Source organism: Carcharhinus amblyrhynchos, chromosome 17, assembly GCF_965287045.1.
Source record: "Carcharhinus amblyrhynchos chromosome 17, sCarAmb.v2.hapA, whole genome shotgun sequence".
In the NCBI taxonomy this organism is placed as follows: Eukaryota; Metazoa; Chordata; class Chondrichthyes; order Carcharhiniformes; family Carcharhinidae; genus Carcharhinus; species Carcharhinus amblyrhynchos.
The window spans coordinates 16898398-16924363 of record NC_137340.1 but is presented as its reverse complement, the minus strand read 5'-3'; the positions used below and the strand labels follow the sequence as shown (position 1 = coordinate 16924363).

Here is a 25966-nt window from a genome sequence, read left to right as displayed (position 1 = left end):
TTGTGCCTGGCAGAATTTGAGCCAAAAGAAAACTCGTTTTTCAATTAGGAAGTGATGACTAATGATTTTGGCAATCACATGCTGAATAATGCAGATTATTTTTTCATTAAACAAACCATTTGTATTATCTGCTTGGTTTTTGAAAAATTGCAAACTTGGGGCAAAGAAGGAGGACATAAGTTTCTCTGTGTGACATTGGTTAGTTTACCAACCCATGAAAATACAACTGCAAATATGCCTCCAATAACAGTTTGAGATAGAACTGCATAGGCTTTCATGTATCCTATTTTAAGAACACTTTTACAAACACAGGACATCAGCCTATTCTAATATTATGCAAGGTATGGTAATGTAGCGGCCATTATTGCACAGTTTATCCAAGGATCTGAACCAATAGCCCAAAGAACATGAGTTGGAATTCCACGATGGCAGTTTGAGAATTTGAGTTTGGCTAAGTTTTTAAAAAAAAGCAAATCTGGCAATTAAAAGTGATAGGAGTAAAAAGTGACCATGAAATTGTCCAATGTAAAATTGACATAGAATGCTGAACTAATCAGAACATCATATGCTATAGGCAGAATTGCTTCAAGAGACAGCAGAGTAGCAAGTATAAGTGAACGAAGATGGTGAGTAGATCTAACTGAAGAAGATGAAACCTCTCATGCAATGTAGAAATAGATCTATTACTTCACTAGGACAGATCAAAGGATCAGTGAATGCGCAAGTAGTAGTTAGACCTGGGGATGATTTTGATTTAGATCAGTTGTGCTAATATATATGTGTAAATGCACATGTACACATCAGGCAGGAGCCATGGAGAAAAACAGTTGACTCTGACTTATCAAGTCTGTGATCCTTCATCAGAACAATGTCTGCGATATTTTGCTTTTAACTTATCTTTTCTGGGAATCAATTCTGAGCTGCACATCTTATGCTTCTGGGAAGTTGGCAGCAGAGTCCTGTGTGAATATTGGTCTGATCATCCCTAATCAGGAAAGTATTTTTTAAGCTAATGTTGGATAACTATTGTTTAGTGTGAGCCAGTACAATTATTTATCTGTTTGAGGAGGGATTAAATTTCTGCAGCACTGATCTTGATCTTTTGATTTGGAAGGTGTGTTGATTTTTGCATTGTGTGGAAAGCATTTGTTTGAATAGATTGTTTCATTACACATCCATGGCCTTATCCTTTATTCACAAAGCATTTTTCCAAGATGTGTTTTAAATTGTTTAACTATTGACTCTGAGGTGTAGACTTGTAGTATAACTGGAAAGGTTTCAAAACCATTGTTAAGCAACATTGCTGCAAACAACCAGTTCATAGTTTTTTTTTGAAGGAAAAGGTGTAAGAAATAACTTGTGTCTACACAGTAACCAAACCTGCGAGTGAAAGGTACGAGCTATATTGTTGGAGGAGGATGCAATGGCAGGGGTGAAGGAAATAAATCAAAGGATTTTATAATGTAGAATGAGAAATTTGAAATCCATTCATTCGGGAATTGGGATTGGAAGCTGGATCTCATACAGGATAGGATATGCAGCTGACGAAGTTATTCAGGGTTCATGTGCTGTGGAGTTTGAAGCCGGCAAGGAAAGTTGAGACTTGCGATGGTATTCATGGATTGCAAGTTTCAGTGGAATTGGAGTTTGACAGGCGAATTTCAGGTATAAGTAGATGATGACGATGCCTTTGTATGGTTTGAAGGTTAGCTCAGGGACAAACTGAATACTGAAATTGCAATCTATCATAGAGTGGTTACAGTATAGAAGGAGCCCATTGCGCGCATGTCTCCTCTCTAAAAGAGCAGCTCAGTTGTTGCATTCCCCTGTCTTTTTCCCATAATCCTACAATTTATTTTACGAGATAATTATGTAGCGTTCTCTTGAAAGCCCTGATTGAATTTGCCTTCACGTTCTCGAACAGTACATTGCATTTTTTTTCCCCCATGTCACCTTTGGCTCCTTTGTCATTCACTTTAAATTAGTGCCCTCTGGTTCTCAACACTTCTGTTGGGAACAGTTTCTCATCTACTCTGTCCAGAACCCTCATCAAACTCCCCTATCAAATCTCCCCTTTAAACGCCCTTGAAGGAGAACAGCTCCAGCTTCTCCAATCATTCTTGTAGCTGATGATCCTCGCCCTTGGAACAATTCTTGTAAATCTTTTCTGCCCGTTCTCCAGGCCTTCTCATCACAGCTTAAGTGTGGTGCCCAGAATTGGACACATGACTCCAATTGAACCTTTTTAGAAATGTTGTTTCTCACCATGTACCTCAGTTACTCTATGCCTCTAGAAATCTTGGGCTCTTGCTTGCCTTTATTAACCACTTCCTCACTGACGTCTTCATTTGGTGCACATTTGTCCCCTGGACCATCTGCACCTACACCCTTTGAGTGTATCCTTTTATTTAGATGGTCTCTCTCATTCTTCCTCCCAGAATTTATCATTTCATATTTCTCTGCATTAAATCTCACCTGCTACGTGTTTGCCTATTCCACTAACCTATGACCTCTTGAAGTCTATCACAGTTTCAATATTTTGAAGTTTTGTGTCATCTGCAAATTTTGAAATTGGGCCTTGCACACCCAAGTTCAAGTTTAGTATTTTATCAAAAAAAGCAGTAGTCTAATTCCCGGCGAACTCCAGTGCAGGAAACAACCATTCACTACTATTCTGCTTCCTGTCACTCAGCTAGCTTTGTATCCATTTTGCCACTGTCCCTTTTATTCCATGGTTTTTAACTTTGCTGATAAGCCCATTGTGTAGCACTTTAGCAAATGTCTTTTGGAAGTCCAAGTATGGCACATCAACTGCATTATCCTTGTCAAAAAGGTTACCTCATTAATCAAAAACTCAAGTTGGTTAAACACTACCTTTATACTATTTATATTCGTAATTAAGACTTCTGGGTTTCCTTTTTATTTAAGTTGCTTGTCTTTTCTCATACTGACTTGCTTTCATTTCATAAGGGAAATGGAGAACAAACTTTTTTTTAACTTTTACTCCATCCTTAAAGTTACAAAGCCAATGCTCAGAGTAGACTGAGGCGACCCAGTTGCATTCCTTGTTTGCTCCAAAAAAACAAACTTGCAATCCAATTTAAGCCAATTCATGGACCCCATGAGAGACAAACAACAAAGCTGATAAAGCATTGCAGCACATCATGAGCTTGATCTTAGCCAAAAGGCCAAAGTGAACTTCCTTTGTTCAGTTTGGTTCTCGTTTACTTTATCAACATGACATCAGTCTTAATGCACACCTTTGTTTCGTGTTACTCTTTGAACCCAGGAGCTGTAGCTTGTCCTACTGTGTGGGAATGCAACTCGACTGCTCCTGAAGCGGGTCCTCTTAAAAGGCAACCCATTATTTATTTAAAGCTTTGCTTGCCAATCTTTGGTTCCAGTTTACCTGGGCCAGATTCATTCTCTCTCTATTGGTCCTTCTCCAATTAATTATTCTGATTCTGATCCTTGTTCTTTCTCAAAACTAACTTGTGCCTTATGATACAATGATCACTGCTTTCCAATTGAGTTTCTGTTTAACATTTCATATATTTAACACCCCACCACCATCACCACTGCACTGGTGATCATTTGACACTAATTTGCTATTTGGAATAGTTAAGCATAATTGGCAAGCATCATAGATTAATCCAGATAAACCTAGACAGTAGCTTGTAAAGAAAAATGTATTATTGCTACTCTTAAATAGATGGACTAATGTTACAAGTCTAAAATTTTCCCTTTCAGATATTTCCTGTGAATTAATATGTCGGGAGGCTTTTTGAATATTAAATTAATTTACACCGACAATATGATTGTGAAACTTGCCGGTTTGAATTTCATCCTCTTTGGTGTGAATCAAGATTTAAATAGCTTTTAAGTCTTTCCTGCTTTAGTCCATGGCTGGAATCTTCTGGCATCCCACCAGCAGTGGGTTTCTTGGCAGCGAAAGGTTGTGCGCTCTTTGTTAGTGGCAGAATTGTCTGGCCCACTGCTGTCAATGGGATTTCCCATTATAGCCATCCCACACTGCCAGGAAACACAAGCTAACAGCTGGAGAATTCCAGCCCATGCTTGTTATGTGTAATTGATTGTGGTTGAAACAAATAACGATGCCTGAACTTAAGTGGCAGCATTAACCTGATTATTCAAGTTGATGTTCTCCTCCTACTTGGAAAGCCCTCAAATCACCAAAATAATTGGCATATTCAAATTAATACCAGGCTATCTCCAATTTTGATAAAGTTTCTTCTGAAAGGCAAATATGTAAGCTTAATTAATGGAATTCAAGATGAAGAACCAGGCAAGAAATTGGCTGAAAAAAAGGAACAGCAGTACTTGTAGGAGAAATGATGTTAGTATGTAATGTAGGAAGTGCTGAGTGATTTCCCCTGGAATTAGTGCTGGGTTTTTTAATTCAAGTTGTATTGATAATTTAGATTTACAAGCTGAAATCAAATTAGGAAAAATAGCATATTAAGGGGTGGACTTGATCAGTCAGTGAAAGACACAAGGTGGCTAAGCAGATGGTAAAATGCTAAATGGCCAGTGCAGTGGGAGCTGCCCCCTATCAGTGATGTAAGTGATGGTAGAAATCTCAAGATGTTTATTTTTAATGGTCTCCCTGACTGCCACCTGTCATTCCAGACCAGTTAATTGCCCTTCTGATTGTGACAGCAAATGCAGGTACAAAGATTTGCAGCTAACACATCATGACAGCAGTTCCCTCACATCAGCTGGAAACTGTAGAACTTTAGGTGGGTGACTACTTGGCCATTGCATGAGAAATGGCTTTTTGCTAAAGGAATCCAAAACTAATCTTTTCCTTGCTTTTTCCACAGTGCATGCATGCATAGTGGTCAAATTATCACACTCAATCTGTGGAAACAAAATATTGGTTTGTTTACAAGAAATAGGCTGGTTTGTTTGCAAGCAATTGCAGTCAACTGATGTTCCCAAGACCTAAGCTGTAATGAACTATCAGAGATACTAAAACTGACACTTGTGTTACTACTGTAATAATGTTACTGTAACACAGGATGTAATAAAGCAAAAAGGTGTGTTGTGAATCTTTTCCTCCTGCTTGGGCTCTCTGCCCGAAGGTTGATGTGACCCATAGCACCTTTTTGTCCACTATAGGTGGAACAAGGCGCAGATGCTGAATCCACCCTAGCCAGAATGGGGATTGAACCCTGTTCTGTTGGTATCAGTCTGATTCACAGTAGCCGCCCAGCTAATTGAGTTAACCCGTCCACCAAAGAATCCAAGTTGCTTTGGCAGCATGCATTTTTGCATGCTTATTGTGGCCTGGAGCTCTGGACAGTGATGGTGGACACATGTTTTTCCATCACATGGATGTGATGACTGACCAGGAATCATTCCTACTCTTCCACCATCCATTGGCATTTGTTGAAAGCTGACCTGTTGGCCGTGTTCTGACCACATTCCTTGACCATCAGATCCTGGAGTGGGACCTGAACCCAGAGTTTCTGACTCGAGAGGGATACGACCCACTGTGCCACAAGACCTCCCATGTAGCTGAATCAGAATTCTGCAAGTCAAAAGGTTTTGATGCTGAAGGATGCATCCAACTTGGAGATGATGTGTAAATTTTGTCAATGATACAGGAAAGTATTTACATTTCTGACATTTCAATAATCCTGATAGTTCAAAATCTGAGAGCAGCATGGAGAACTATGGAAAGGATTTCAAGATAGCAATTTTTCCTATCACTTCTGATCACTATGTGTAGTGACATCATAAACGTGATTAAGGTTTCTTCAGTTTAGTATTTCTGATGAAAGCTTAATTCCTCAGGATGCGTTTACATTTTTAACAGGACTAAATCATTTTTGAAAATACAATTACAGTTTTGCCATATGTTCTATTTGGAGAAATTTTTTGAACTGTGCGTTTGTTTTTCTGTTGTGTAATTGAACAGCAGGAAAAAAAGGAATATTAGCTTTGTGAAGTCTTTGTGACCCCTGCTGGATGGAATGAATGCACCATGCAATTTCAGCATGTTATGTGTATGGTGAGAGGTTATATTTAGTCACTTGTAGTTCAACTTCATATTTGTCCTTATTGACCTTTGTACCTGTGGAGTTCCATACATATGTTTAACGCTAATGAACTTAAACAAAAATTATTATTAGCTTTATTAATAGCTGTTTATGCATAGATCTTTTGCTCTGTTCTCCCCCTTAGCTCAAACTAGAAATATCTGCTTTTGGCACATACTTGATCAAGTTAATGAATATTAGAGAAGTGAACTCCCAGAAGCAATCAACATAACCTGACCCTTTGTTCCTTGTTTTTTTTTTAAATTAACCACTGCTGAAACAGCATAGTGCAGGAAATATGACCTTGTCTAGCATGCTATGGGTAAGTATAGTCCAACACTTAATGTGTCTAAATAGTTCACTAAAAGCTTGTATCTTTGGTTTAAAGGATATTTGCAAGCTCTGCTTTAAAAAGAAAATACATTGATTTGTAGTTCTATGTTTCTGTTTAATCATTGATTCAGACAATAAATCTTTAATACAATGAACTTAAATATTTTTATCCAACATTCTCTGAGCTTTCAGCCCACATGATGTTTGTCATTCCACAGCTCAAAACATAGCCAGTCTGCTGCCAGGTCCCTACTGGCTGGAACCAGCTGCTAAGAGACGGGTAGATTGACTCACCCTCTGATTTTCACCCTTTCTTGGAAAAGGACATAATTTAAATTGCCCCTAACTAAAATGTTCCGCTGAGATCAAATACTCTGTTGGAGTGTAGTGTGTTAGTTTCCTAACCTGCTGGGCCATGGGACTGACTCAATGTATGACATATTTTCACCATGGCACTTGAGAAACATTTCACAAAATAATTATCTTTGGATAGAGGGTATTAACATAACATATATGCTTTTGAAAATTAAGCAAATGATTCAACATCAGTGAGTATGTTTAGCATTGAACGCAAAATTCGGGTTACTAAGATTTGGCACAAATTGCAATCTCCGTCTTTCACCAGCTGCTAACAAAACGTGTGATCGCACGTTATTGCTTTGCTTCAGGATTTTGTTCTAATTGATGTAGCTGCGTGGTTTTCTTTTACTGTTTATTTTGAAAGCTCCTTGAAAGCTGCGGTCCTGTGCTGCTAATGTATCGTAAGAAGTCTGACAACACCAGGTTTAAGTCCAACCGATTTATTTGATAGTAAACTCACAAGCTTTCAAGGTTCCCCTCTTCGTCAGGTGAATGGAGAGTTCTGGCCTCAGACAGCACATCTAACAGCACAGGCAGTTTACAGATTACTGATTAGAATGCGAATCTTTATACCTAACCTGCTGTTCAAGTCTTAAAGTGGCTAACAATGTGAATGGAAGGAGCACTGAGCACAGGTTAAAGAGATGTGTATTTGGCTCAAATTGCAATCTAGTATTGCAAAATAGACATCTCTTTAACCTGTGCTCAGTGTTCCTTTACTCCAGTCCAACGCCAGCACCTCCACATCATGACTAATCATGTATCCACATGGTGTTTGTCTTGCTGAAGCAGATGTGCTTGATGTGCCACATACACAGAGGCAGCCTCTGGATCTGAAGGCATTTTGGCACTGACATTACTGTTGACAGTACAGTCACATTACTGAATTTGCCTTGGAATCAGCTGTTGGTGCACTTCACATTCATCCTAAAAATATGGTCATGTGATCATCAGCACTGTGCCGCGAGTCTATTTACCAACTTTCTTCCAGTTCCATCCTGTCAAGTGATTCTGTCAATCCTGCTTAAGCATTTGTATGAGCAGGTAATTTTTTTCTTGAGTTGTAGAGAGAGGCTAGGTAACTTAATTCATTTAATTCATTACAAGGATTTATTTTCTGTGGCAACTTTAGTATTTCGCAACCATGTTGGGCCTAATTTTTGATCTGTTAAATAGCTGTTTTCAACAGTTTCAGACAAAGGCCTAGATCTTCTGGTCCCCGGAAATGTTAGCCAGAAAAATCCATTTGTTCCCTGAGCCTGTTCCACCATTTGATAAGATCATGGCTGATCTGATTGTGAACTGAGCTCCACTTTTCTGTCTGCTCCTATATCCTTTGTAACTTGGGGATTTGTTTAACTTGGCCTTACAAATATTCAATGACTCCATTTCCACTGCTCATTGGGAATGAGAATTGAACAGACCAGCAATCTTCACAGATGAGAAATTCTCCTCATCTGTGTCTTACATGGGAGACCCCTTATTTTTAATGTGTCCCCTAGTTCTAGTCTCTCCCGTTAGGGGAAATATCCTCTCAGTATCCACCTTGTCAGTTCACCTCAGGATCTTGTATGTTTCAATAAGATCACTTTCATTTTTCTAAACTCCAGTGGATCCAAGTTCAACCTGTCAAACCTTTCCACACAAGGTAACCCTTTATCCCAGGAATCAAGTGAGTGCACCTTCTCTGAACTGCTAATGCAATTAAATCCAGTTTGGAAGACCAAAATGGCACTTGGTACTCCAGATGTGGTCTCACCAATGCCCTGCACAATTGTAACAAAATTTAATATTTTTATACTCCATAGCCTTTGTAATGAATGCCAACATTCTATTTGTCACTTGCATACTAACCTTCTGTGATTTATTTACCAGGACATCCAGAATCCTCTGTGCTGCAGAGTTTAGTACTTAAATAACAACACTTTTCTATTCTTCTTACTAAACTGGACAAGTTACAATTTCACACATTATGCTCCCTTCTGCCAATCTTTTCCCGCATTTTATTGAATCTTGGTGTAGGCCAGTTACAAAAATGTGTTATAAGAGAGAATGGGCATCATGAAAGTTAATTGATGGATGGCAAACAGAAGATTATAACTATTGTATTTTGTAGAACTAGAAGTAATCAACCTCAAGGCTATGCATTTGACTCACTTCAGTGTGACAATGGCCTTTTAAGAACAAAAGTTCATATATTTCAAGATGGGGGGGAAAAAGCCTTGGACCATATTTGTTCTTTATCCTTTGATTTCATTCCATGCATCAGCCACTTAGTTTACTCCACTCGCCACTGCCCTTGTGCTTGTATACCCTCACGTTCGCAGTCTCCCTCTCCTCGTCTGTCTCTTGCTCAAAGACATAAGAACATAAGAAATAGGAGCAGGAGTAGGCCATCTAGCCCTTCGAGCCTGCCCCGCTATTCAGTAAGATCATGGCTGATCTGTCTGGCTCAGTTCCACTTTCCCGCCCTCTCCCCATAACCCTTAATCCCCTTGCCTATCAAAAACCTATCAACCCGCGTCTTAAATATATTTAGCGAGGCAGCCTCCACCACTTCAATGGGCAGAGAATTCCAGAGATTCACCACCCTTTGAGTGAAGAAGTTCCTCCTCAACTCTGTTCTAAACCGCCTCCCCCTTTATCTTGAGGCTGTGCCCTCTAGTCCTACTGTCCTTTCTGAGCAGGAAGAGCCTCTCCACCTCTATCCTATCCATCCCATTCATCATCTTATATGTCTCAATGAGATCTCCCCTCATTCTTCTAAACTCTAACGAGTACAAGCCTAGTTTATTCAGCCTCTCCTCATAGTTCAACCCCTTCAACTCCGGTATCAGCCTAGTAAACCTCCTCTGCACTCCCTCCAAGGCCAAAATATCCTTGCGTAAGTGCAGCGACCAAAACTGCACACAGTACTCCAGCTGCGGCCTCACCAGTGCCCTGTACAGTTGCAGCAAGACCTCCCTACTTTTATATTCAATCCCCCTCGCTATGAAGGCCAGCATCCCATTTGCCTTCCTGACCACCTGCTGCACCTGCAAGCTGGGTTTTTGCGACTCATGCACAAGGACCCCGAGGTCCCTCTGCACCGTCGCATGCTGCAGTTTTTCGCCAAGTAAGTAATAGTCCTTCCTACCATTATTCCTACCGAAGTGGACAACTTCACACTTGCCAGTATTAAATTCCATTTGCCAGTTCTTGGCCCATTCGCCCAGCCTATCTCGATCCTTCTGCAGACTCTCCACACCCTCCGCACAATTTGCCGTTCCACCAATCTTGGTGTCATCAGCAAATTTCAACACCATACACTTGGTTCCCTCCTCCAGATCATCTATATAAATGGTAAATAGCTGAGGCCCCAGCACCGACCCCTGGGGCACTCCACTAGTCACTAACCGCCAATCCGAATAGCACCCATTGACCCCCACTCTCTGCCTCCTATTTGACAGCCAATCCCCTATCCACGCTAACACCCTACCCCCAACTCCATGCCCTCTCCATGTCAGCATTTTTTTGCCCACCCTAGTGGAAGAGATAATTTGTGAAGTACCCAAGCACCAAGACTCTCATCTGAATTTAACATCCAATTTTACCTTGTATGAGTTGCAACTAACTGATGCTTATTTCAGTGTTATGCAGAAGCTGATACAAGTAGATTTCTAGACAGAGAAACAAAGCGTCCAATTTGAGAAATGTCTTGACAAATGTTCCTCACTGATCCTTTGTAGATAACTGGGAAATTCCAGATTCACCATTATTATCCAGAAAAAAAAGTCCTGCTTTTCACATTCTTTCATATGCAGTACTCATCTTGCTTTGCAGGAATCTGTGTAACATCTTCATGATGGTCTCAGTCTCCAGAATCTTGTTCCATAGGTCAATCACCCTCTGAGGACAAGATACCAGTTTTTTTTGATATCTCAAAATTGGAGGGTTTGGCAACCAGCGTATTTTGAAATGAAAGAACTTGAATTTATAAAGTGACTTTCACATCCTTCGACCATCCCAAATTGCTTCACGACCAGTTGATTACTTTTTGATGTGCTATCTAGATTTTCTACCTTACAAATGCATAGTCAATTTATGCAGGGGCAAAGTTGCATATGATTTGGTGGTGTTGACTAGGACACAAGTAGACCTTTTGCCTCTCTTCAAATAGTACCATAAGGATTTTTTTTAATATTGACCGTTTGACATGGAAGAGTTAGCTGAATGGGAACACAGGTGGCATATGAAGCAATGCATGAGGGAAAAACCCAGGGAAGGCATTATAAACTCAACTGAAATGCATTGGAAAATGTGAAGTTGCTGAATGAGCTAAAAAGGGTACAAATACAGAATTGTGACTTGAAAATGCCAGTCTATAAAGCCATAAAAAGGTCTATAGCGTTGTGCATTACTGTAAAAAGGGACACCAGAACAAAGGGACCTAAGTTTCTACACGGCACCAGAGTATGCAGTTTTAATTGCCACGTTAGAGAAAATTCATTAAAGCTATAAAGAATATGTAGCACAGATTAACTAGTGTGGATGCTAGAAATCTGTGGTTATGAGCAGAGACGTGAGATAATAAAACAGTTTGGTGCAAAGAATATCATGAAATATTTGATAATCTGAATATGAAAAGAGAATTCTCTTTGAAAGTTGATTAAAAGGGGTCCGTTTTAGATTCTTGCGCAGTGAGAAGAGTGATCGGGGAAATCTCTTCATATAATGTAAGAACATGAGTGTTTTGCTACAGGGAGTAGTTGAGGCATCAACTGTTGCATCTCAGGACAGCAGAAGGGCATTTGAAGCAGAAGAGAGTGTATAAGGATGTGGAGAGAGCATGACTGTGGCATTAGTTTAAGATGCTTTAACTGAAAATCGGTGCAAACTCAGTGAGCCAGTAGGTCACCTTCCACGCTGCCAATTTCTATGATTCTGTCTCGACCTTTATAATGTAACAAAATAAAATAGTTTCAACCAGCATGTCATTTCCAAAAGAATGTATCTTGCATTCCAAGCCCAAGGTGACCTACTAGAATCCAAGTTATTGTTCTTTGTAAATGACGCAAACAGCCTAGAAGGGCTATGGAGCACCACGTAAGGGTTCATGGTTTGAATTGTCACATTTTCTTCAATGGAAACAAAAATCTAGACAGCCCACATAAACCACAATGTTGTGGATCTGGAGACGAACCATACATTTTTGAAATCTATTCCTATTAACCTTATTGTGCACAAATGCACTGGTGTATTTTTAACCCCCCCACCCTTTAAAAATGGTTGTTGGACACGAAAGCCTAAGAAGAGGTATCTGAGGATAGTACATGAAATGTAATATTTACAAGTTTGACCATTTTTGGCTTATTCTTAATCTTAATATTCTTACGTTAATTATTCTTAATATTAATTGCTTTATTTTCCTTTTGTAAAGTTTGATTTTACATGACTCATCCATTTCCTTTAATGTAATTAAAATTTTGGTCTCCATTGTTATTTTTTTCCCCTTGCTTTAGGTCCCGTTGTTTATGTATTGGATCTTGCAGACCGTCTCATCTCGAAAGCATGCCCCTTTGCAGCTGCTGGGATCATGGTGGGTTCAATCTATTGGACAGCTGTTACTTATGGAGCTGTGACTGTTATGCAGGTAACATACAGTGATTTGCATGTATCTGTGAAAGTATCTTGAATTTTCTTTTGTTTGTTGGTGGTTATGCTTTGCAAGCATGCTGCATGCAAAAATAAATTTAAAATCCAGAAAATCCTTGTGGTGCAATTGTTATCATAACATAAGAGATGGCAGGAGAAGGCCATACTGCGCTTTAAGCCTGCTCTGCCTTTCAGTGCAATCACGGCTGATCTGGGGCTTCAATTCTACTTCTTTGCTAGCTCCCCATATCCCTTGAAACCCTGAGTGAGACCAAAAATCTGCATATCCCAACCTTAAGTATATTCAATAGTGGAGCATCCACAATCCTTCGGGGCAAAGAATTCCAAAGATTCACAATCAAGTAAAAAAAATTTCTTCTCATCTCAATCCTAAATTGTCAATCCCATATCTTGAAACTGTGCCCATGTCCTAGATTCCCCAACCAGTGGAAACAATTGTGGCGTCTACCCTATCAAGCCCCTTCAGAAACTTTTATTCACCTCATTCTTCCAAACGCCAGAGATTATAGGACCAATTTACTCATGATCTCATCATAGGACAGTCCTCTCTTCACAGGGACTAATCTAATCAACCTTCGCTATACTGCCTTCAACACAAGTGTATCCTCCCTAAGATATGGAGACCAAAATTGCCCATAAAATTCCAAATGTGGCTTCAGAAAAACACTATACAATTTAGTAAGATTTCTTCGTTCCTGTATTCCAGTCACCTTGCAGAGGGCGTCATACCATTTGCCTTCCCAATTACTTGTACACGTATGCTACCTTGAGTTTCTTCACAAGGACACCCAGTCTCGCTCAACGTCCACATTTACAAGTCTCCTGTCTTTAAAAAAAATCTGCTTTTCTATTCTTACAACTAAAGTGAAGCACCTCACATTTCCCCACATTATATTTGATCTTCACCATGTTGTTTTCAAAATTTGTTTACTGTGTTAATAATCTTGTGGCATAGAAGAAAAGAATGGTATTGCTGGTTACCTAAGCAGTGTTTGCATGACTCATTGTGACTCATTTCTCTGAAATTCTCCAAGGCTATCTGCACTTTATTAAGAACAACTATACATGTAATTCACTTTCACATACCACTGTTTTAATCCTAGGTTTTTATTTCCAAATGAATACGTAAATTTGTAGAATTAAAACACTATAAAAACTTTGTTTCTATGAAATTAGAAAATTTTGAAACACTGAAATTAATACCTGCTATATTAGTTAGACCAGTTACTACAATCCCAATTGATACTAGAGCGAGAAGGCCCCAGAATGGAGCCCAGGCTCAAAAGACTAACTTTTAACTTTTATAGAAATCATGGGTGAAGAGAACTGTTAGGCAACCAAAAAAAGTTATAAACATGAAAAATTTGAATATATTACAACATTCCTTCACCCCACCTATTTCCACATGTATGCAGATTATAAGAATAGCACAGGTTACAATATAGATCTAATGTTGTAATGTTCTCACTAAATACACTGTATCTGCAAACCAACAGGCCAACTCTGGTTAGACACGCCCCACTCTGAAACCTGGTGGCAGATGCCATCCAGTCGAACCTCTGAGGATTTCTCCTCAAATTGCCCTAGATGATGATTATACTGAGTCAACTAGTCACACTGGTCCCTGGCTCTCACGCACAAACACAAGATTTTCCCAAACTCCACTTTCAAATACATGTCTAGAATCATCTTCCAAATGCTTTCCCTCTGCTGTTTTCAGCAAGGATTCACTTCCAAGATTTCCAACCCTCCTCCTAGTATTACTCTGCCATGAATTGCCACTTGTATTCAAGCTTCCACATGATTTTCAGCCACTTTAATAGGACACTGCTACATTATAAGCTGTACTAAAACCAGCAGCCTTAAGATTGCTTTAGATATCTGGCTTCTGACTAACCAACTTCACCAAGTCTGTACTCTACAACTCAAACTTTAACTCAGAGCCTCTGCCCCTTTCTTTAACTTTGGTGAATAATGTGTTTGTTCGGTTTTCTATTCCTTTGTCCCTTTGACTTCAAGTTGCCTCAACTTCTCTTTTTGTTCCCTGGTGTCTCGGACTATCTGTTGTTTCGTTTCTAAGACTTGCTTTCTTCCCATTACTCTGTTGTCCTGCTTCTGGCAGAGCTGTGAGAGCTGCCTTCTCTTTCACTATCTAACTCCAGCTGCTTTGGATCCATTTAAAAACTAAACTCAAAAGGTCTTTCTAACTTAAAAATGGTCCCTGGTTGCTAAGCAACAGCCTAGTCCTCCTCTAAACCCTGTTTGCTTTTCACATCATAAGCACTCTAATCACAATACTGACAGTTTGAAATGAAACCAAAACCCCCATACAGGGAACACTTTTGTTTAACATAAATCTAATTAGAGTTTTAACACTCTCTTACACAGAAACACTAAATTAAACTCAAATTTATCTTGCTTCTAATTTCCAACAATACAAACGTAGATTACTTAAAACAGTCTTTTTCGTGACACTGTTGAATTTGTTCAGTTTCAGCATTTGTAATATTGGCCAGATTACTATTATGGATAATGTGGATTTTTGCATTTTGAAGGTTGTAGGACATAAAGAAGGCCTAGATGTCATGGAAAGAGCTGACCCACTGTTTCTTTTGATTGGACTTCCAACCATTCCTGTTATGCTTATTTTGGGAAAGATGATTCGTTGGGAGGACTATGTGCTAAGACTGTGGCGAAAATACTCCAACAAATTGCAAATTTTAAACAGTATATTTCCAGGTAATCCAAATACATCTAGCAATGTATTTCAACGTGATGAAGTTGTAATAAAAACAAAAAATATTGGAAAAACTTTGCAGGTTTGGCAGCATCTGTGGAGAGAAAAACTGAGTTAACGTTTCAAGTCCGTATGACTTCAGAGCTATTTTTATTTTGGTACTTTTAATGGGATTAAGTTCTGCAGACAACTGACAAAGTATAAATTATGCATTCCTTTTATTTGAAAACAAACATTTTTTATCAAAACCTAGGAAGAATTATCGTTGTTGTGGGTTGCAAGTATTTGCCTATTTGGTGTGAATACAAATATTGAATCTGCAGCATTTGTCTCTTAGTACTTCATTTATACCGATGGGAACATCAGGAAACTAACTACAAAATTAATGCAACTGTGATCATGTCGGTGCCCATCTGCCCACCCATTCTCCCATCCTACTAAACATCTGGCACAGAATCATGCCTTCTCCACCACTCTGTCCCATCCTCATCTTTTTATATATCCTGTCTCACCAACGGGATGGAACCTAGTGGCAGCATTTTGGTATAGAGAGGGAATCATCCTGAGAGTTCTCAGCATTGAATTCTGACCCCCTATTATGTCTCGTTGCATCTAGTTGAATATAAGCAAGGAAATCTTCTGATTACTACCTACCATTATCCTCACTTGAAAAAAAAATCAGTACTTCTCCATGAAAGAAGCACTGAGGATATCAGCGGCATTGTATGCACTCTGTAGGGACTTGTATGCCAATCACAGTGATTTGGTAGTGCCACTTCTCACCAATTGGCCATGTCCTGATATAACTGTTGGACTGCACCTATGGCAAGCAGTGAGAGAACCAACACAAGCAAAAAACCTTGATCTTATCCTCACCAATATCTTTTCCAGATGCATCTATCCATTACAGTTTTAGTCAGAGTGATCACTATACAAAGAGTACTGTAACAGGCCCTTCAGCTCTCAACCTGCATCGACCATGCTGCCCATCTGAACCAAAACCCCCTACCCTTCTGGGGACCGTATCCGCTTATTCCCATCCTGTTCATGTATTTTTTCCAGACGCCCCTTAAAAGTCACTATCACATCTGTTTCTGCTACCTCCTCTGGCAGGAGTTCCAGGCACCCACTACCCTCTTTTTAAAAAAAAAACTTGTCTTGTCCATCTCCTTTAAATCTTGCCCTTCGCACCTTAAACTCATGCCCCCTAGTAATTGACTCTTCCATCCTGGAACTGACTATCCACTCTCCATGTCTCATAATCTTGTAAAGTTCTATTAGGTTGCCCCTCAACCTCCGTCATTCCAGTTTCTCCTCAGTAATGCCCTCTGTACCAGGCGACATCCTGGTAAATCTTTTCTCCTCAAATCCACATGGAGATGAAATCTTATCTTTACATTAAAAGCATTGCCCCCCAACTACATGGGACAAGTTCAGGAGAGATTTATCATCTTAAAACTAGGCATCCGTGAGGTGTTATGGACTATCAACAGCTGCAGAATTGTACCCAGCACAGTATAGAAAGCCATGCCCTGGCACTGTCCCATTACCATCAAACTGGAGAATCTACCCTGGCTCAATTAGGGTAGAAGAGCATGCCAAGTGAAAATGGATTCCATCCTGTCAATGCTACACAAGACAAGAATGCACGCAAATTAAACAGATGAAGTAGCATACTTTCGGCAGATTTAAGCGATCCCACAACCAACAGATCAGATCAAAGCTCTTTGGACCTTCCATATCCAGTAATGAATTATGTTGGATAATGTAATTGGAAAAGGAAGCTCCATGAGTTTACCAATCCTCAATGATAGTGGAACCCAGCACCTGAGTGCAAAAGATATGGCTGAAGTGTTCAACCACAAGTGTTAAATGAATAATTCATCCCAGCTTCCTCCAGGGGTTCACACCATCACAGCAATTAGTCTTTAAACAATTTGATTCATTCCACATGGTAATCGAGAAACTGCTAAGCTCATTGAATATATGGAAGACTACATTTCCTAAACAACAAACCGGCTGCAGTGAGTCACTTGCTGCAGGATACCAAACCTCTGACCTGCTCATGTATCACAATACCTAAGTGTCCTGCTTTTACCAATCACTGACACGCCTGATTTGAATTTGAAACAAAAACTTGGCAGCTGTTGTCTGCTGCATTTTCCATGGCAGTGCCTCTACAAATCAGACTCTGCTTGCCAACCAATCCGCATTCTCTTCTCATGTACTATAAATGGTTGTTCCCTTTGTTGTTTATCTTTAACTAGGAAAATGGGCTGAAAAATGGCAAATGGAATTTAACGCAGACAAGTGTGAGATATTGCGCTTTGGAAGGACAAACCAAAGTAGAACATACAGGGTAAAAGGTTGGACTCTGAAGAGTGCAGTTGAACAGAGGGATCTGGGAATATAGGTACAGAATTCTCTAAAAGTGACGTCACAGCTGGATAGTGTCGTAAAGATTGCTTTTGGTACATTGGCCTTTATAAATCGGAGTATCATGGTACAGTTGTATATGGCATTGGTGAGGCCGAATTTAGAGTATTGTGTATAGTTTTGGTCACTTAGTTACGGGAAGGATGTAAATAAGGTTGAAAGAGTGCAGAGAAGGTTCACAAGGATGTTGCTGGGACTTGAGAAGCTGAGTTAGAGAGAGATTGAATAGGTTAGGGCTTTATTCCCTGGAGTGCAGAAGAATGAGGGGAGATTTGATAGAGGTGTATAAGATTTTGATGGGTATAGATAGAGTGAATGCAAACAGGCTTTTTCCACTGAGGCTAGAGGAGAGAAAAACCAGAGGACATGGGTTAAGGGTGAAAGGAGAAAAATTTAAAGGGAATATTAATGGGGGGCTTCTTCATGCAGGGGATGGTAGGAATGTGGAATGAGCTGCTGGATAAATGCGGGGTCAGTTTTAACATTTAAGAAAAACTTGGACGGGCTCATGATTGAGAGGGGTGTGGACGGATATGGTCCAAGTGCAGGTCAGTGGGACTAGGCAAAAAATGGTTCACAGAGAAGAAGAGCCAAAAGGCCTGTTTCTGAGCTGTACTTTTCTATGGTTCAGAGCTGTCTTGATGTGTGCAAAATGAAAAGCTTCAATAGCATATTTCTTTCAGTAATGCTCAAACTATGTAGTACCAAATTTTATATTATGTTCTCCAATTTATGAAACACACTACCTAATAGCCTTTTCTACCTACATTTGCACTTTTCAAGAATTATGTATTTGATCAATTGTTCCTTTTCTCTATACTTCTTGCTTTGAATGTATATTAGCATTCCTCTTTGCTCCCAATCATGTTGAGACTTGACCTGTAGCCTCCACCTTGGACTTATTAGATCTTCATATCGGAATTTTTTTTTTAGAGAGCAGACTTTCCCTGTCTGCCAAAACCCTTTAACTGCTTGGCTGCAGATGTGTTTTGACTTTTGGATTCGCCTATCTCAGTACAGTGCAGAGAGTTGTGGGTTCCAGGACTTGAGCATACAATCTAGTTTGATTGATTGCAAAAGTGGGGCAGCACCACAGCATTGGAGATATTAACTTTTGGCTGAAGCTAAAACTGAGGAGTTTTAAACCTCTGAAGTAAGGTTTGAAACCGTGACTACCTGAGTCAGGTGGGAGTGCTAATTTTCACATTTAACCAGGCCCTATCCTCGGTTAGCCTGCTAATCCCCCGACACTAAGGGGCAAATTTCTCTAGCATGGCCAGTCCGCCTAAGCCGCACATCTTTGGACTGTGCGAGGAAACCAGAGCACCTGGAGGAAACCCACACAGACACTAGGAGAATGTGCAAACTTCACATTCACCCAAGGTCAGAATTGAATCTGAGTTTCTGACGCTGTGAGGCAGCAGTAATAACCATTGTGCCATTTCCATTTTTTTATTGCCAGTATAGACTGCTAACACTTCCTCTCCTAGCAATATTTGTTGTTGTGAAGTGAACAGTGACCCCTGCAAATCTTGTCAGTTTCCTACAAATCGTTAGAAATGTATTTTGCAAGGCTCATAACACTGTAAATAGAAATAAAGTGGAAACATTATTTCTTAGGCGATTATTTGAGTCAGCTTGGCTCAATTGATAACAGACTCATCCAGATCAGAATGTAGTCAGTTGAACCTCCTCTCTAGACTTGAGCACAGCATCCCTGGTAAGAATTCAGTACAATAACGAGGATGTTGCATAGTGGGAAGTACAGACATCCAAATCAGATGTTAAATTGAGGCCCTGCTTATTCAGATATGAAAGGTTCCAGACATGATAAGGAAAAAAAATGTACTCCTGTTTCATGTCAACACTGTTCCCTCAACAAACATGAAAGAAAATGATTATCTGGTTATTGATTAATTTACTGTTTCTAGCACTGTGCTGTGGGCGAAAATATTCTGACATGTTTTCCTACGCAATAATAGTGACCACGCTTCAAAAATATTCCATTGTTCTGTAAAGCATTTATGACATCCTGATGATTATAGAAGTGCAATTCTTTTGTTATTTTTGCATTAACAAGAAATTATTTTGTATGGTTTCTTATTTTTGACCTATAGATGTCTAATAGCAGGATGATGCAATGTTAGGATAAAAAGAAGTATGATAATGTGGGGAAATTGAGGTGGTGGCCTATAGTGCACCAGGGGTTGAGGAAGTTAATGAAAAATGATGCCTGTTATGTAATGGTACAGCCTTCTGAACCATTAAGTAAGGAAAAAAACAGACAATGATTAGAATTACTAACTTAACAAGTTAACAATGTGCACAAATCTAGTTAGTCCCGATGTGATACAATAATCAGTAGACTACTTTTTAGGTCCTTTAAGCACAGGACATTTATTCAAGTTGCTAACTCATGCTGTTGAATATATTTTAGTTTTGTATTTCAGACTAGTTAGAAACATAAATATATTTCTTTGTGAAGGCCCCTTTTATGCTGCAAATGGTTATCTTTTGGCCCACAATAGGGAATTACTAGCATCAGTAACAGATTTTGTTGTCTTGTTAATGTAAAATTAAAGCCACCCTATGTTGCTAATAGATACTTTCCATGCATGTTAAGTGTAAAATTCATTCTGATTCCAGGAAATACTAAGCTGGGAAGATTTTTTCCTCAAGCTACTTCTAATTAAAGGGTAATAAACCTCTCACAATTTGCTGTTGGTAACTTCTGTTGAAGTTTCTATGGTGTCAGTGCAACAAGTAAAATATGATCATACTATGTAGCTGGCATAACATGGGTGCATTGAAGATGCGACTCAGTATAACTTGCTTCAGTCTTGTCCTTTTTGCAAGAGAAAAGATGATATGCTATTACAGCAAAACATTAAAAAAAAATGTGGTGTAATAGAAAACTTGCACAAGACTTTGTCACTCAAGTTATGAAATTGGCTTTGTTTACATATTAAATCAAGAATTCAACAAAGTCTTCTGTAATATCCTGTGCCCAGGAGATTAAGAAGGACTTTAGCTATAGACGTAAAAGGCTTAACTTTGGAATATTTTGCTAGCATTATTCTAGAATTAGTATTTGGGAATAACCTTAAATGGGTTTTTTTGACTAAGACATTTCACGAATTGCTGTTCATTGGCTTTTAGTCCTACTTTATATCATACGTGCACTTTGCCTATTCTCCGTTACTAAAAATCTGGAGCAAGATTTTCGTAAATCACTGAAAAGCCTAGCTGGCTATTTAACTGAACAATATTTTCTAACAGACAACATTATTCTTGCTGCAGGTGAATGTTTTCTGCCCCCTCTAGCCAAACAGAAAGGAAGTGTTTACTTTGTGAATTTTCTTTTGATTTGTTTTTTTTCCTTCTGTTTTTACCCTTCTAGGAATAGGCTGTCCTGTTCCTCGTGTTCCAGCTGAGGCCAGCCCACTAGCAGATCATGTGTCAGCTACTCGCATTCTTTGTGGAGCTTTGGTTTTTCCTACTATTGCCACTATAGTTGGTAAATTAATGTTCAGCAGTGTCAACTCAAACCTGCAAAGGACTATTTTGGTGAGAAACTTTCTCAAATATTAACAGTTTAAACCTGCTATGGAAGCATGTTCACCCTTCACTTTTGTATACAAAAATTCAGACCAAGTTTGTCTATTTAGCGATGACTATTTGATGTTCTTGCATACGTTCTTACTAATGGAGTAACTTCAGTTGTTGATAAATACAGCAATTTTAAAGATTTTTCCCAGATGTGCAGATATTCCTGTTTGGCTCTGTGGATAGCTGCCTTGCCTCTGGTCAAAAGTTCAAGCCCCACTCCAGAGGCAAGAGTACAATATCTAGTCGTGTTATGCTGAAGAGTGCTGCAGTCTTTCAGATAAGATGTTAAACAGAGGCTCATCGTGCCTTTTCAGGATGTAAAAGATAACATGGCTTTATTCAAAGACAAGTAAGTGATTTCTTTGCATCCTGGACAATATTTATGGCTCAACCATTTTTTAAAAAGCAGGTTGTATGGTCACTATCATATTGCTGTTCTGTGAAATCTTACGATGAGAAAGTTTGCTGCCTCATTTCCATATATAGTGACTGCATAGAGACAAAGAGAGGTACAGCACGGAAAGGGGCCCTTCAACCCAATTTATCCATGCCAATCAGGTTTCCTAAACTGAACTAGTCCCATTTGCCTATATTTGGTCTATATCCCTCTAAACCTTTCCTATCCATGTATCTGTCCTAATATCTTTTTTAATGTTGAAATTGTACCCAAAACTATTACTTCCTCTGGCAGCTCATTTCATATTCGCACCACCCTCTTTGTGAAAATGTTGTTCCTCAAGTCCCTTTTAAATCTTCCCCTCTCACCTTAAACCTATGCCCTCTAGTTTTGGACTCCCCCTAACCTTGGGGAAATGATCTGGCTGTTCAGCACTTGAGAAATTCTGAGGCTGTAAACAAAATGTGCAATATGAATTGAAGTTTTTTCTTTTTTTGTATAAGGAATACAGACTACCCATAACAGAGGCACAGTCCTGGTTTATTTATTTTCTGAATCCAGTGTTACTTATGATGCCAAAAGCTCCTGGGGATGGAATTATGTATGTCTTGTGTCAAGTAATGAAATATAATTTTTTGGACTATTTCTGTAATTTCAAAATTAGTCTTCATTGAAATGTTGGAAAAGCAGATTTTAGAGGCGTTCCACAAATACATTAATAAAGCATGTCAGGTCTCTTAGGAGCATTATAAAGCAAAAGTTGATACTTGCAAGTTAAAATATTGAAAGAAACACAATGCTTTGTGTTTTGCTCGGCACCATGTCATTGACATCTGTGAATTGAAGTTGGATTTGATTGAATAACGTAAGTTACATTGTTTTCTTTATGCCCTAAAGTTTCTTTCAGTTCTTCAGGAGCATTCCATAGACTTTGCTCCTTAAAAATCTGATCTATATTCACTTTCTTCAAGCAATTAAATGAGTTGAAGCCTATAATAATCCATTATACATGCCTTGTTGAGTTCTTGTTGCTTATCTTTTACATGAAGCTTTTGAATGTTTGAAGGTTTGAATTTTGTCAAACGCGATTGCATAGTTTCAGCCATGTTCTTCGGAACAAATTCACAGCTCAAACTATTTCTGCTTCTGGCCCTAATACATATTAATTTGCCAGATTCACCTCTTAGTTGCAAAAGGATAGGTGATGCTGAGAATTTTTTAAAAAATTGTTCAAGGGATGCGGATGATTCTGGCTATGCCAGCATTTATTGCCCTTGAGAAGATGTTGATGTGTTACTGCCTTGAATAGCTGCAGTCCAAATGGTGCGAGTACACCCATATTGCTATTGGAAAGGGAATTCCAGTGAAGGGACATTAATATAATTTCAAGTCAAGATGTGGTGACTTGGAAGGAAAGTTACAGGTGGTGGTGTTCCCTTGAATCCGCGACCCTTGCCCTTCTGGGTGGTGCTGTCGAAGGAACCTTGGTGAGTTGATGAATAGAATACTCTTGTACTGGCAGAGATTATCCATGAAGGCTCCATGTTCTCAACTTAGTCCTTCGACTGAAGTATGGTGACCCTGAGGTTAAATCACCACCAGTCACCTCTCCCCTCTGAAAGGAAAGCAGCCTATGGTCATCTGGGACTATGGCATATTTACTTTTTGCTTTTGGAATGTTCAGAATGGTGTTGTTGGTAGTATTTTTCATTGATGGAGAGAGCCCATTCTCTAATGTTGCTATTGTTACCTTTTGATTGTTCTCTAAATTAGCATAAACTTCATCAAACAGCTTAAAATGCAGTATGATATTGATTTTGGATTTCTAGAGTACTTTGCTTTTATTTTGGCTAAAAAAAAACTTTTTGGTATGAAAATAAGACCCATGATAGGATTCTAGTTCATTTTAAAAAAACTGTCTATCCCCAAGCCCAATCTGGTACCATTGATGAAGAACTTATTTCACTTGGTATTTAAAATATTCATTCAAAACAAAGGTTTGGCAATATTTTATTTGTTTCTTATTCGTTCCATGGGGATTTAAAGATTTTAGTTCCTTAATCTCAGCCTAATTTAACTGAACTGCTTCATTCTGCCTGGAAGCCTTATTACCTCCTAAATTCCATTTTAATTGAAAATGTCAGCCAAAGTGTCAGCATTGCACATATATTTAGTTCATAATCCTTGCTTTATTACAATTATATTATTTGTGTAACAATTATGATTTAGTAGAAATAGCTAAACATTGGGGGCATTAACTTTAGAGTATTAGAGTCTATTTGACTGTGGACTAAATACTCCTGTATATTTATTTGGCAGGGTGGTATTGCCTTTGTGGCCATCAAAGGAGCTTTTAAAGTGTACTTCAAACAGCAGCAGTATTTACGCCAGGCCCACCGCAAGATATTAAATTTTCCAGAGGAGGAAGCATGAGAAGAATCTGAGTGCAGCCTGGTTAATATGCTATCAATCTTATCTAGCAGTTGTGCATTATTGGTTATATCAAATTGTGCTGTATATGGTATTGTGGGTAAGCTGCTGGTGCAGATTAATGTATAATTTTTTTGAAGTGAAATAAAGCACTTTCATTTGGCAGAAACTGGCAGCTAACGCTATCAGTGATCATTGAACCCAAGAATGTGATTGGCTTTGGTTGCTTTTTAAGCACTTTCTTTATAATGATTTGACGGCATAATATTTAATTAGGTTACAGTAGTTTTAATACTATTTGCAAAGCTGCAAATGTTAGTTCATAGAATCTTGCATTTTAAATTTTGTTGACTACAATTTATTTTCAATATGTACAAGTTGTCCATTGTGTTTTATTTTGCGACACAGCTTTTTATTAAACCCCAGCTAAACAACCCTTTTTTTTTTACAGTGATGACACTATGTTCTCTTACACTAAGTCCAGCACTGGGTAGTCTTTTCATGGTTGACAAATAATGTAAGGTTTGTACTAGCTTACTGAAGAAAAGCAGTTTGAGGTAGTTTCTTCTAGATGTAATCGCCAGGACATTTTGTACTGTGGAGGCTTTTCAATTCCTTTCGTGAAAACATGCAAGTTATTTTTCCTCGAGCGCATTATATTGCGGGTAAGTAAAGAGTGAGACTTAAGTTCTAACCTTTTCCTCCTCGTCTCCTTGCCACCCAGCACCACCACCAAAAAGGTTGTACTGTACTACTTGTAAACATTTTTGTTTCTTTCCTTATGCTGTTTTTCTTTAACAGCTGCAAAGCATTTATATTAACTCATAATGTATGATATCAATGATCTGGTTTCAACATGTATTGATTGTACAGTATTGCCTATTGATCTGTAGACTTCATTGGCCAAAGTGTATTATAAATAAAAAAAAACTTTATTAAAAATACTTTATTGATGCTTTATACCTGTTATGATCTTTAGCCAGACACCCAAGCTGCTGGTGAGGGACCAACAACTTTTGTTTAAAGTAGACAAAGTTTGAGATGCAAGACATTGCCCAGTGAATAAAGCAAAAATCAACTTTCTGATACAAAGTCAGAAAGATAATTTGAAATATCTACCTTACATTCTTAACATTCAAGGATGCTGCCAAATGCACATGAATTTGACAGGCAAACAGGTGGTCAAATACATTGCACTGCATAATAAATGCCAAATGTAACCAAAATCAATTCTGCAGATTTCTCAACAACCCACCCAGGCGTCAGTAACACTGAATCAACCAATCTGTTTGAAACTCCATCTCTCATAAGGGATTCCAATCTTCACATTTGAAGATTCCACCTTGGAATTCTTTCCAAATGTCACTCCAATTTGGACAGCTTCGACAACTGCCCATCTCCTGGTTTCAGTCTCATTTCCCAAGATGCTGTTCCACTGGGTTCCAGAGTCTACCTTCGAGCACAATTTCAGCTCTTGATCCAGGCCAGGCAGAACATCTCTGTCCCATCACAGCATGGAATTTGCCCTCTTGGATCTTCAGGGGTTCCTTTGAACCCTCTGTAATTGCCAGACTTGGCATTAGCAATGGTCCATCTTGCAGAGTTTCTTGACTATGCATTCAAACCCCAAATTATGGACACAACTTCATATTGACAACCACACTAGCAGAATACTACAGCTTCAAAGAGGTAGTTTTACCCTAATGACCTGCCATATGGCGTTACCCAACTTTGTTTGTTTTTTCCACTTAAAGTCTGCTCCTCACAGCCTTTTTTCCTTTTTTTTTAAACATTGACTGGGACCTGCCCCCAACCATTACCTGAGCAATCTTTTTGGGACTTCACCCTGTTCCCTCTTCCCCCTTTTTTGGACCTTTCTCCCAAAAAGGGAAGAGGGAAAAGATGATCTCTCTCTCCCCAGCCTGGGAATCTTGCCAAGCATGG

The 25966-nt window shown here is 39.0% G+C and overlaps 1 protein-coding gene across 3 annotated transcripts in view; it reads left to right on the top strand.

The window, feature by feature from the left end:
* marchf5 (membrane-associated ring finger (C3HC4) 5) overlaps positions 1–24966 on the top strand; it is an 86693-nt gene extending 61727 nt beyond the window's left edge. The window contains exons 1-6 of one of the 3 annotated variants that reach the window (XM_080205575.1): positions 6369–6387; positions 12260–12390; positions 14969–15152; positions 17418–17516; positions 20987–21153; positions 23912–24966. In XM_080205575.1, the coding sequence (XP_080061701.1) occupies positions 6384–6387; positions 12260–12390; positions 14969–15152; positions 17418–17516; positions 20987–21153; positions 23912–24025 (699 nt within the window). In that variant the 5' untranslated portion in view covers positions 6369–6383 and the 3' untranslated portion in view covers positions 24026–24966. Of the gene's footprint in view, positions 1–6368; positions 6388–12259; positions 12391–14968; positions 15153–17417; positions 17517–20986; positions 21154–23911 lie in introns of those variants that run through there. The other 2 variants (XM_080205573.1, XM_080205574.1) reach the window with 2 other exon arrangements.
* The last annotated feature ends 1000 nt before the right edge of the window (positions 24967–25966 follow it).